The 11980-nt window shown below is 37.5% G+C and overlaps 1 protein-coding gene across 2 annotated transcripts; it reads left to right on the top strand.

The window, feature by feature from the left end:
- Window positions 1-2238: 2238 nt before the first annotated feature.
- Window positions 2239-11203, top strand: LOC139650775 (ADP-ribosyl cyclase/cyclic ADP-ribose hydrolase 1-like). Of its 2 annotated transcripts, none has more exons than XM_071527525.1 (11): window positions 2239-2328; window positions 3218-3309; window positions 5268-5371; window positions 7323-7455; window positions 7572-7716; window positions 7926-7993; window positions 8489-8556; window positions 8751-8825; window positions 9243-9335; window positions 9634-9680; window positions 10989-11203. In XM_071527525.1, the coding sequence occupies exons 2-11, from the start codon at window positions 3232-3234 to the stop codon at window positions 10997-10999; spliced, it is 822 nt and encodes a 273-aa protein (XP_071383626.1). In that variant the 5' UTR covers window positions 2239-2328; window positions 3218-3231; the 3' UTR covers window positions 11000-11203. The 2 variants fall into 2 exon arrangements, with proteins under 2 accessions (XP_071383626.1, XP_071383625.1); XM_071527524.1 differs by having other exon boundaries at window positions 9240-9335.
- The last annotated feature ends 777 nt before the right edge of the window (window positions 11204-11980 follow it).

Below are 11980 nucleotides of genomic sequence, written 5' to 3'. Positions count from 1 at the left end.
GCTGGCATCTTCGTTTCTTCTCGAGGTTCAGTGGTGCAGCGTTACACTAAACCCCAAGCACCCACTGAGGCAGGCGGTGGGTCGGCACCTTATTGACCGGGGGCCGCCCGGCTTGAGGCGGGCGACCAGTGGAACACGATGATTCCTCCCACCGTCAAAGCTGGCCCGTGGCGCCCCGTTCCCTACGCCAATCGGATGGGACTTATAACCCGTAGACTACCAGCTTCCGTGTTGTTTCCTCCCTCCAGATGGAGGCTGGAGTGACCTCTCACAGTTGGTTTCACTACTGTTGACAAAATGCACTTATTGTAAGTCACTTTGGACAAAAGCGTCTAATTGGTGTAATGTAAGTAATGTAATGTAATGTACAGTAATGTGCTGTAATGTGCTGTAATGTAATGTAGTAATAACACTACCAGCTTCCATTCATCTTGCTGGGGATGAACAGTCATGTCAATCATCTGAATATTTTCTCAGGAGCCGCCAACTGACTCCAAAGTACAAACAGTATTCAGTGATTACTGTACTATAGAACAAAGTACTGCAAGTGGACCATAGTACTGTAAACAGCAAGTATGGTCCATGTATCGTATGAAATGGGGTTTTCCTATTTTGTCAGTAGAAATGTATGTTTACTGCATAGTATTTTTTCTGTTACTGTAGTATTTACAGTATTTGAATGTATTTGTACATTTTCCAGAAGTGAAAGCCTGCCAGGTCTTGGTGGAAGAGACCTCAGCAGTATTCACTGTATCTCTGTGTGTTTTATATTTGACTAGAGTGACATGATAATCTTTTTCAACACACTGCTGTGTGTAACTGAAAATGCAAAAGGAATAAGCCGACTGATAAGATATTCATAGAAGAGTTTCACTGAGCACACAGTGCTTCACTGTGCAAGAGATGTGTGGAGTTTTGTGTTTCTGTGTTTAGAGCTGTGAGAAAATGAGCCTTAGTTTCAGAAAATGTGAGTAAGAAATTGTGAGAAACTGTAACTGTCTCACATTGTGGCGTTCTTCTCCTTCTCATCAAGTGAGAGAGAACAGCAAGCTGAGACCCAACAGAGGAGCAGAATCAAATTCAGTCAAATCATCAATATTTCATCATTTCACAGTATATGCTGAATCCTTCTGTTATCACATTGTACTTGAAGTGAACAAACTTCGGTGCTTCTTCCCCACCATGAGACAAACAGATGAACGGATCTGTAACAAGATGTGTTGAATTCAGCCACAGAAAACAAAGTGTAGTCTACATTTGACCCTCTTTCGAATCTTCTTCTCTGAGCACTCGTCTTGCGAGGCCGCCGCAGTGATGGCCAAGCTATCAAAGAGAGTGTTGTCTAACAAGAACTTAACTGTGCACACAAAACTCCAGGTCTACCAAGCGTGCTTCATCAGCACCCTGCTGTACGGCAGTGAAGCCTGGACCCCTACACCAGACAAGAAAAACAGCTGAACAGCTTCTACCTGCGATGCCTACGCCGCATCCTGGGCATCACGTGGCAGGAGAAAGTACCCAACACAGAAGTCCTGGAACATGCTCACTCCACCAGCATGTTTGCCACGCTGAGTCAGCGCCGCCTCAGCTGGCTCGGCCACGTCCGGAGGAGGCCGCAAATGACGGCAGCGTTTGGAGACAGACTGTCGCTGCAGGAACTCGCTGTGCTGAGGAGAGGCGCACCTCCTAACTGCAGGAGAAGAGACAGAAGAGGAACCTGCGAGCGGCAGCCCCCACTCCTGTGCCGGGCCCCTCTCCATTCATCTGCGCCAACTGCAGAAGAGACTGCCGCTCCAGAGTGGGGCTGCACAGCCACAATCTCCGCTGCAACAAAAACCGACGACCCTTCAGGTGCAATCCATCGTCAGCACTGACAGACGGATGCCTACTACTACTATGAAACCAACTGTGTATCACAGTCTTCATCAGCTAAGACTAATCCTAATTGTTCTCCATAGATCATAAGCAGTAGTGTTATTGCTAATGATTGCTGCTAGTGGATGAACCTCCACACTGTGTTGTGTGTCTGTAATGTTTCACCACACAGACACACACTACTATCTGGTGATAGAGTCCTGAGACCTGCAGCCTCACACTGAGCCTTTCATTGAAGCTAGATCCTGATAAAGGCAGATGCAAAAACTCAAATCTAATCTCCAGTGAAACAACGGTCTGTCAGGGGGCGTGGCCTGACAGTCCAGGTGTGGATAAAAGCAGGTACATTTCTACTGAGACTCACAGACCGCTACAGACCAGATCCTCACCTGCTGAGTCGACACTCCTCTCTGATCTGAACTCTACCAAGCAGACGACACAGCACAGAGACAGGTGAGCTTCCTCTACTTTACCATCAGAGATATGTCCTTTTTATCATTATGACACTCAAAGCAAAGCAGAATGAACTTTAAAATAATCTCAACTCGATAAAATCCAGTGAAGAAGTGAATACTGTTAAGTGGTGCTGGAAACTAGATATTTAATTTGAGCCTGAATCTGACAGAGAGTAAAACAATAATAATAATCCACAGACATTTTACAGTGTGAAACTAAAAGAGAGAAGTTTAGGGTCTAAAACACATGTAACTGCTGATAGCAGCAGCAGAATAAACTCTGAGGTGTGCAGAGACATCTTATCTGCTCAAGTACAAGCTAAAGCCTCCAAACACACGGCATTTCAGACAATGATCCAAACATACAGCCGAAGCAACAAAGTGTTGCATTACTACTACATTGATTTACATTTCATTACTATATGCTCCAAACAATATGCTGCCCTGAAATAGAGACGCTATGTGTAAGAAGTGTAATCATTTCTACATGGTGAAACCAATATGTGTAAAAATACACTTAAATAAAAGCTGAGAATCTTTAATATCACGTGAAACCTGTTTGGTTTCAATCTAAAGTTGTTAAATGAAGAAAAAAATCTTCTTTGTCCCAAACATTATGGAGGGCTGTATATGTTGTTATAAACCTTTTTGCATTTTTTTGAATCATGCACTAATTATGCGATGATATTACATATTCAGGAATTTTGAATCAGTCTTGAGCATTCATACTGATTACTCACTCAAAACTATATAACATCTTCTGTAACTCCCTCCTATAAAAGCAGTTGATCTATGAATGTAAGGTGGAGTCATGAAAGCACACAATAGGAAGATGAAACACTGAAGCAAATGAAGCTCATCTCCAGTGGCTGTTGATGTGTTTACAGAGCTGCTGTGCAGAATGGCAGAGAGCTTTCAGTCTGTCTGGATGGCTCTGCTCCTTGCATCCATCACTATGATGCTTCTTCAGCCACAACAGGTTTGTCATGTAATACATTATACTGTCATAATACATTATACTGTCATAATACATTATACTGTCATTATACATTATACTGTCATAATACATTATACTGTCATATAATACATTATACTGTTATATAATACATTATACTGTCATATAATACATTATACTGTTATAATACATTATACTGTTATAATACATTATACTGTCATAATACATTATACTGTCATTATACATTATACTGTCATAATACATCATACTGTCATAATACATTATACTGTCATAATACATTATACTGTCATAATACATTATACTGTCATTATACATTATACTGTCATAATACATCATACTGTCATATAATACATTATACTGTCATAATACATTATACTGTCATAATACATTATACTGTCATATAATACATTATACTGTCATAATACATCATACTGTCATATAATACATTATACTGTTATATAATACATTATACTGTCATAATACATCATACTGTCATATAATACATTATACTGTTATAATACATCATACTGTCATATAATACATTATACTGTCATAATACATTATACTGTCATGTAATACATTATACTGTCATAATACATCATACTGTCATATAATACATCATACTGTCATATAATACATTATACTGTTATAATACATTATACTGTCATAATACATTATACTGTCATAATACATCATACTGTCATAATACATCATACTGTCATAATACATTATACTGTCATATAATACATTATACTGTTATAATACATTATACTGTCATATAATACATTATACTGTTATAATACATTATACTGTCATAATACATCATACTGTCATAATACATCATACTGTCATAATACATCATACTGTCATATAATACATCATACTGTCATAATACATCATACTGTCATATAATACATCATACTGTCATAATACATCATACTGTCATAATACATTATACTGTCATATAATACATTATACTGTCATAATACATCATACTGTCATAATACATCATACTGTCATAATACATCATACTGTCATAATACATCATACTGTCATAATACATTATACTGTCATATAATACATCATACTGTCATAATACATCATACTGTCATAATACATTATACTGTCATATAATACATCATACTGTCATAATACATTATACTGTCATAATACATCATACTGTCATAATACATCATACTGTCATAATACATCATACTGTCATATAATACATCATACTGTCATAATACATCATACTGTCATATAATACATCATACTGTCATAATACATCATACTGTCATAATACATTATACTGTCATATAATACATTATACTGTCATAATACATCATACTGTCATAATACATCATACTGTCATAATACATCATACTGTCATAATACATCATACTGTCATAATACATTATACTGTCATAATACATCATACTGTCATAATACATCATACTGTCATAATACATCATACTGTCATATAATACATCATACTGTCATAATACATCATACTGTCATATAATACATCATACTGTCATAATACATCATACTGTCATAATACATCATACTGTCATATAATACATCATACTGTCATATAATACATTATACTGCTATAATACATTATACTGTCATAATACATTATACTGTCATAATACATCATACTGTCATAATACATTATACTGTCATAATACATCATACTGTCATATAATACATCATACTGTCATATAATACATTATACTGTTATAATACATTATACTGTCATAATACATTATACTGTCATAATACATTATACTGTCATAATACATCATACTGTCATGTAATACATTATACTGTCATATAATACATTATACTGCTGTCAAAATATTTGTTTAATGTGCTATAGTATTTTTCGCATTGAGGGAAAAAAATCAGCCAGGTACACTAACACTACTGATATGTTTGTCTTTTCCCTTTTACCTCAGGCTGAATGTGGGGGTATCTTTTCCAAACCTGAAGATCCTTTTGTAGAAGAACTTAAAGCAAACTGTCAACGGTTTCTCAAACAACAAAAGGCACCTGAGGAAAGGTAAGATCAGTTTCTGTAAATAGATGAAGAGCAGTGGTCCAGCCTGATGTGCTGCTGGCTGTCTTTACCCCTCATTCACCCCTTCAACCCTACTGTGTCTTTGAATATTTTGTACTCTGACCAAATTATAGACAGGTCCTCAAATAAATAAATTGCACAGCTATTCATTAAAATGCTATTGTTAATATCAGAAACCAACAAAAGGGTAAGTTGAACCACTGGCTCAATTTACCCCTTGGCTTTTGGTTCAATTTACCCCTTAGGCACCTTTTTGGAAAAAAAGAAAAAAGAAAAAAAAGGTCTACACACTAATTCATTGCTAACCTTTTGATAATTAATTCATGTGGTTTTAGTCCTTGGTAATAGACCAACATTTATTATATATATGTTTGAATGTAGCTAAATTGTTTTTGATAAAACAAATTTCTGTTTTATGACCATAAATGTACTTACCACTTGTCCTATGTGGCTGGTTCCATGGCAGCCATGTTGAAGTGGAAGTCTCTTCCTAAATGCCTGGTCACATGATCAACAAGTCCTCCAACCCATACGACCACATAGGTGGTTTGTTCCTCTCCTCTAATACGACCCACAGCGTTTCCAGCGTGATCTCACAAAAATATGTGAAATGAACACGACCTCGACGAATCTGAAAATGTTCCTCCGCCACAAATTGAATTACGTCCCAGAGGTTGGTTAATGGTTAAATTTAGGCAATTAAAACAAGTTTGGTTAAGGTTAAGGTTATGGTTATGGTAAAGTTTAGGCAAATAAAACAACTTGGTTAAAGTTAGGAAAATGGTTTGGTCACGGTTAAATGAAAAAAAAAAAAAAGTGACTCACGGTTGTTTGTCCTTTGAAAACTCTGGGAATTGAACCTCAGTCCCCGACATCAAAGGCAAACATATACGTCCATCCACCACCCAGACCACAATGTCCTGACTTTCCACTGAGCCACTTCAATGTTGAGAGAGAAACTTGACGTCACATGACGTGGACGCACACCAACGCAGCACACTGTGGCTATTTATACGACCGCTAGAGGTCGCTTAACTCTAAAACGTGACTATAGGTCGTAATAAACTGCTTGTACAAACGACCTATGGGGTCATTTTTTGGGGGAGGACAGTCTTATCATTGCTAGAATACAGCGGGTGGCTCAACTTACCCATTGGCTCATCTTACCCTGCTCTCCCCTATACAAGTTTATTCAGAACTAATTATCGAATGGAAAAGGTCGCCATGACCCAGGTCCTGACTGACATGATATTCCCTTTTCCATAAAGGAATATTTTTCTGGCTTGTTGATCCAAATGTATCCAAAAGTAACTGTCTGAGTTCAGGTATCTCATCACATATTACAGATGGTGTAGGGACACACTGATCCAATACTGAGCACTCAAAAATACTGGATTGGAAATTAAAAACAGTGAATGTCATTTTCTGATCAACATTCCCCAAAATAGTCATAAATAGAGGTGATAATGTGTGTGTTGACTATACTGTCACTGTATCGTTTAATGTTTTTAATTTGTGATGTGCTTATGTGTGTTGCTTGTATTTTCACTGTGTATGTCATTTATGTTTTAACTTGTGAAGCACTTTGTGACACTCGTCTTGAAAGGTGATATACAAATAAAGTTTTACTTACTATTCAAGGCAGAAGAGATTTGCACAATAGTTGTCAGTACAGCACAATAATCTTGGATAAAGTGGGAGATTCAGTTAGGTGGAGATGAATATTAAAAATACATTTTGGAAAATGCACAGTACTACACTGTACTGTGATGTTACACTGTGATGGTCTGATGTAGAGCTTTGTGATGTCTGATTGTTCTTTAAATGTGCTGAAGATAAAACCAGACCTGCGTACATTCACATGTTCATTAATGATGTTTTTGCTTCAGTTTATGAATCAAATGAGTGAAATTATTATACTGATGTGATCCAGCATAAAGGCCAGGTGTGACACCTTCTGGGAGAAGTTCAAGAGTGCCGTTGTCCAGAAGGATCCAGGTGCTGTCAGACGAGAACATTACAATGCCCTGTTCGAGGCAGTGCCCATTAAAGTAGAAAAGGACAAGGTGAGAAACCACCACAGTCATGTCAGACGTTCATGTGTTCATGTGTTCATGTGTTCATGTGTTCAGTGAGTATCTAACACACTGCCTGTAATGTCGTCTTCCTTGTGCTCTCTTAGCTCCTGCTGTACACTGGGTATGTACCGGATCTGAAGAAATTAACAACAATTATTGAGGATAAACCGGACACCTATGTCTATTATTACCAGACCATATATGGTGTCGTACCAAACGGAAGGTTTTGTGGAAAGGAAAAGAGCAACGGTAATATTAAATTTAATTTCAGTGTGAGCTATGTATAACATACAGGCTGCCCCTATGGCATTGATTCTTTATTTATGGTATTTTCCCATGTGATTAGAAGCAGGTAACCTGTACAGGTTAGAGCAGTGTGTCCCTCTAACACTCACACTGTGTGACTAGAACCAGGAATGACTCTGATGGCTTGCTCTCCTCTCTTCTCTCTCCTGCAGAAGTCTTTAGTGAAGATTGTGATTCAAAGATTCCATCCAATATGTACTTTGCCGCCAGCTCAGCTGCGGTGAGTCTGTGCGTTAGATATTTCTGAACTAATTATCAGCTGGCTAGCTAACAATATGAGTGAAAGACAGCAAGGAAACATGCGAGTGAAAGATTTTCTTTGCTCTCACATGAACAGTAACAAAGGTTTGTAATTCATTCAGTGTGTTTTTTTTCTGGAACAGTTTTCCTTCTCCCTAATGCACAGATTTGATCTGCTGCTTTGAGCAGCCAGTTCTGTTTCATTACAGCTACAGCTTCGGTTTCCATCTTTCTCCCTCTGGCCTGATAAAAGCATCTGCTAAAGGCCTAAATGTTCCAGCAGAAAGAAAACAACACCTACTGTACACAGTTTACATGTTATCAGTAATACCATCACTGCATCTGAGTAATAAATAATAGATTTTGGCTGGAGTCAGAGTTACCACTCGCTAAATGTATTACAATCCTATTTGCCTGAAAGGGACATGAAACTGATATTGCTGAAATAATCTGATGTTTTGTGTTTCTTCTCCAGTTTGCAAGGGCAGCATTAGGTACCGTCACTGTGTTAATGGGTGGAGAGAGGGGGTACAATAAAGAAAGGTAAATGAGATTCACCTGTAATGAGGTAACTCTTGAGCTGGGGTGCAAGTGTGTGTGTGTGTGTGTGTGTGTGTGTGTGTGTGTGTGTTTGTCTGTGTGTGTGCGTGTGTGTGTGTGTGTGTGTGTGTGTAAGAAGAGATAACCAGTCAAAATGACACATTTCTTGTGCTTGTTTCCTTTTTATTTACTCCAAGTATATTTGCCCAGCATGAACTGCCCGACTTAAAGGCTGCGACTGGCTTGCGTCTGTTAATGGTGAACCCGGGGGAGTAAGTACAACATTAAACACAGTGTTGGCATGTTAATGAATAGAACTACAGTGAATATTTAGAGTCATTGCATTTCATTGTGTGTGATTTTGAATCCTCAGAGTAATAGAAACACAAATTTAGTCAGCTGTACCTGCTTTTTCTTAAGCATTCTCTTCAAAACTGTATGGTTATGGAAGTTCCTTTTAACTGCCTTGTTACATATTTCAAAACCTATGCACTTACAGCAGCACTTTCTATGGTTATTATTGTTTGTAAAAGTTTTACACATTTTTCAGTTTACAAATTTGATGCTTTTGCACTTCCTGAAAATCCCTTTGACTACAATGTAAATGTAAACAGTATATTCTACTGTGTTATTGTGATTCATTTTCCAGTCGTCAATCTCATTATTAAATGCACATTTTCCTTAAGCAGTCAAAACACTTGTAATCACGAAACTCTGAAGGACCTGAAAGCTGACCTGGCTAAATTGCCTAAGTTGTCCTATGAGTGCAAGTACATACCGAGGTAAGTTACCTTCACTACAACAGAACTCCCTGGTCACATTCATTTATTCATATACAAACTATTTATACCTAAATGAAAAGACATTGATTTATTCCTTAATTTATTTGATTTAATCATTCTTTCATTCACTTGTTTTTATATTCTTTGATCTCTGTGTGTATATTATCATTAGTATTACCTATAACCAGAGCCATAACCAAAACAATGTTAAAGTGTAATGTATTTTTATTTTATACAAATTAAATTTGCTAATTAGTATTTCTGTATGGAAATGTAACCTAAAATATGTATTTTTCAGCAAGGACTTAGAAAAAGAATCTCCTGCTACTTGGTGGATTAAAGCCAGTGAGTATATTTCTAGAGTATTTTTTAGGATCAATAATTTTCATGTTAATACACTCCACAATTCAGGGAATTTGAAACACAGAATAAAAAGTGTTTTTTAAACAAAAGTCTCATATTGTTTGAGAGCTGAAACAGTGCGTGGCATTCAGGTGCCTCACAGTAAAATCATATTCTTTAAGAGCTGAAACACTGCGGGGCGTTCAGGTGCCTCTCTAACATAGTAAAATCACATGTTTGTGGTGCAGCTGTGTGTCCATTGGCTGGGAGCTCGGGCTGAAAACAGTTCTGTTTGGATGGGAAAAGTCCGGCCGCATCAGAATGGTGCATAAAATCACATCATTTGCATATTAATGAATATCCATTTTACTGGTTCATTAGTTGTGTTAAAATTAGCATACTGCACAGCATGCAGTTGGTCAAAAACACTGAGGTTTATGATTTTATGCTTCCTTCCATCCCAGTGGGTATCTGACTTGGAAAACATTATATAAAACGTAATGCCTTTATTTTTCTTACACTTACACTACTGCAATGCATTGTTTTCTGGTCTTCTTCGTAAATACTTATTAGCTCGACTTCAGCTTGTGCAGAACACAGCCGCTCGAATGTTAACTGGGTCAAATTGTGGTTCTCATGTCACTCCCATTCTTGCCTCCATTGGCTTCCACTTAAATTCAGGATTTTTGTGAAATCGTATTAATAACTTATAAAACACTGTATGGTTTAGACCCAGTTCCATCTCAGAGCTCGTACCCCCCTCTGTTCCTAGACGTGACCTAAGATCTTCAGGTAAACTTTCATTAGTTATCCCGAGGTCTAGGTCATCGGGTCATCGGGCTTTTGCTGTCAGGACCCCAAGGCTTTGGAAAAAACCCTCCCTAAAGAAATCAGGCTTGCAAGCAGTTTATTCTCTTTTAAATCTTTGCTTAAAACACAGTTGTACAGGGAAGCATTTTTGATATGTTGAGTTGTATTTATTTTCTTTTTGCACTGTGTTTTGCTGTCTTGTGTAATAATTTATTCTTTTATTTTGTTTTAAAAAAATGTATGTTTTAACTTTTACTGTTTTAACTATTAGTGTGTTCTTTGTGAAGCACTTTGTAACTTTGTTAAAATGAGTGCTATACAAATAACGTTTATTGTTATTATTATCATTATTATCATCAATACTTTTTAAACAAACACAATTACAGTGAGACACTATGTATTCAAAGTGTCACCTACTGCAACTATATCACAGACATCCAAACTGTCCCAGATATCACAGATACTGTATGGACCGAAGTAATTATTACTATTTCATTGCAGAGTCTGGTTAAAGTGCTGGAGACTCACAGCGCCACCTGCTGTTCACTCTGCTGTCAAACTGGGAATTATCTACAACATGAAATGAAAATCTATCAACACTCAAAGTGATTTTGTTAACAGGAATACAACTTTTAAGGAAGTTCTCATTTTCTGCCTCTCTCTTTACGCTGATGACTGAGTTCTTTACACTGGTGGCTGATTGCTGTGATTTTCTCTGTGCCATTTAATAAAGCTTCAGCAAAGCATGTGAACTCAGACTTTCATTTCAGCTGCATCACCTTCATACACATAACTATAATAAACACATGATCCTTCATACACATAACTATAATAAACACATGATCCTTCATACATATAACTATAATAAACACATGATCCTTCATATCAGGGGCATCACCAGAGAAATATGTTTTAGGGGACTGAGCCATTCAAAATTCCAGACTTTTCCAGACCTAAATTTCCAGATTTCTTGGAGGACATTCATTATATCGCACTATGGGGCTAATTCATAAAACTCCATGGTAACAGAATAGCGGCGGGCAAAATCTGCACCATGGTAATTTTCCCTGATTCATAAATTTACCACACCCGTGAATACCGTGACGGAGCCACGTTTCCACTGTGTTATCCTCAGCTGTAGCCCAGGTGACAGCCAATCAAAACCAACATGTTAATTAAGCTTTACATATGTAACACCTGTCCGCCTGTGTGTCAGTGGGCAGCAGAGTCAGACCGGCAGATGAACCTCTTCCTCCTCAGTCACTCCTACTGCTGTAACTGCAATGTTGGCCATGATAAACTGAATGTTTATGATGTCACTTACTGAAATTATAAACTGGCCGGTGGAGATCGTCACCTGATGGAGAGTTATCAAAACGTTGTAAGATAAATATATGGGAGCATTGGCAGCAGTGTGCAGCGTTCTCTTTCTTAAATACTTCAGCTCTACTTTACTCAGCAGCTGCTGAAAAGTTTATGGGAGGTGTGTCTGG

This window comes from Centroberyx affinis, unplaced genomic scaffold (genome assembly GCF_046629955.1).
Source record: "Centroberyx affinis isolate AG114_WGS23_722 - 3 ecotype Tasmania unplaced genomic scaffold, CSIRO-AGI_Caff_v1 ptg001543l_1, whole genome shotgun sequence".
In the NCBI taxonomy this organism is placed as follows: Eukaryota; Metazoa; Chordata; class Actinopteri; order Beryciformes; family Berycidae; genus Centroberyx; species Centroberyx affinis.
Note: the sequence above shows the minus strand (reverse complement) of the source record. Positions and strands in the feature narration are given on the sequence as shown.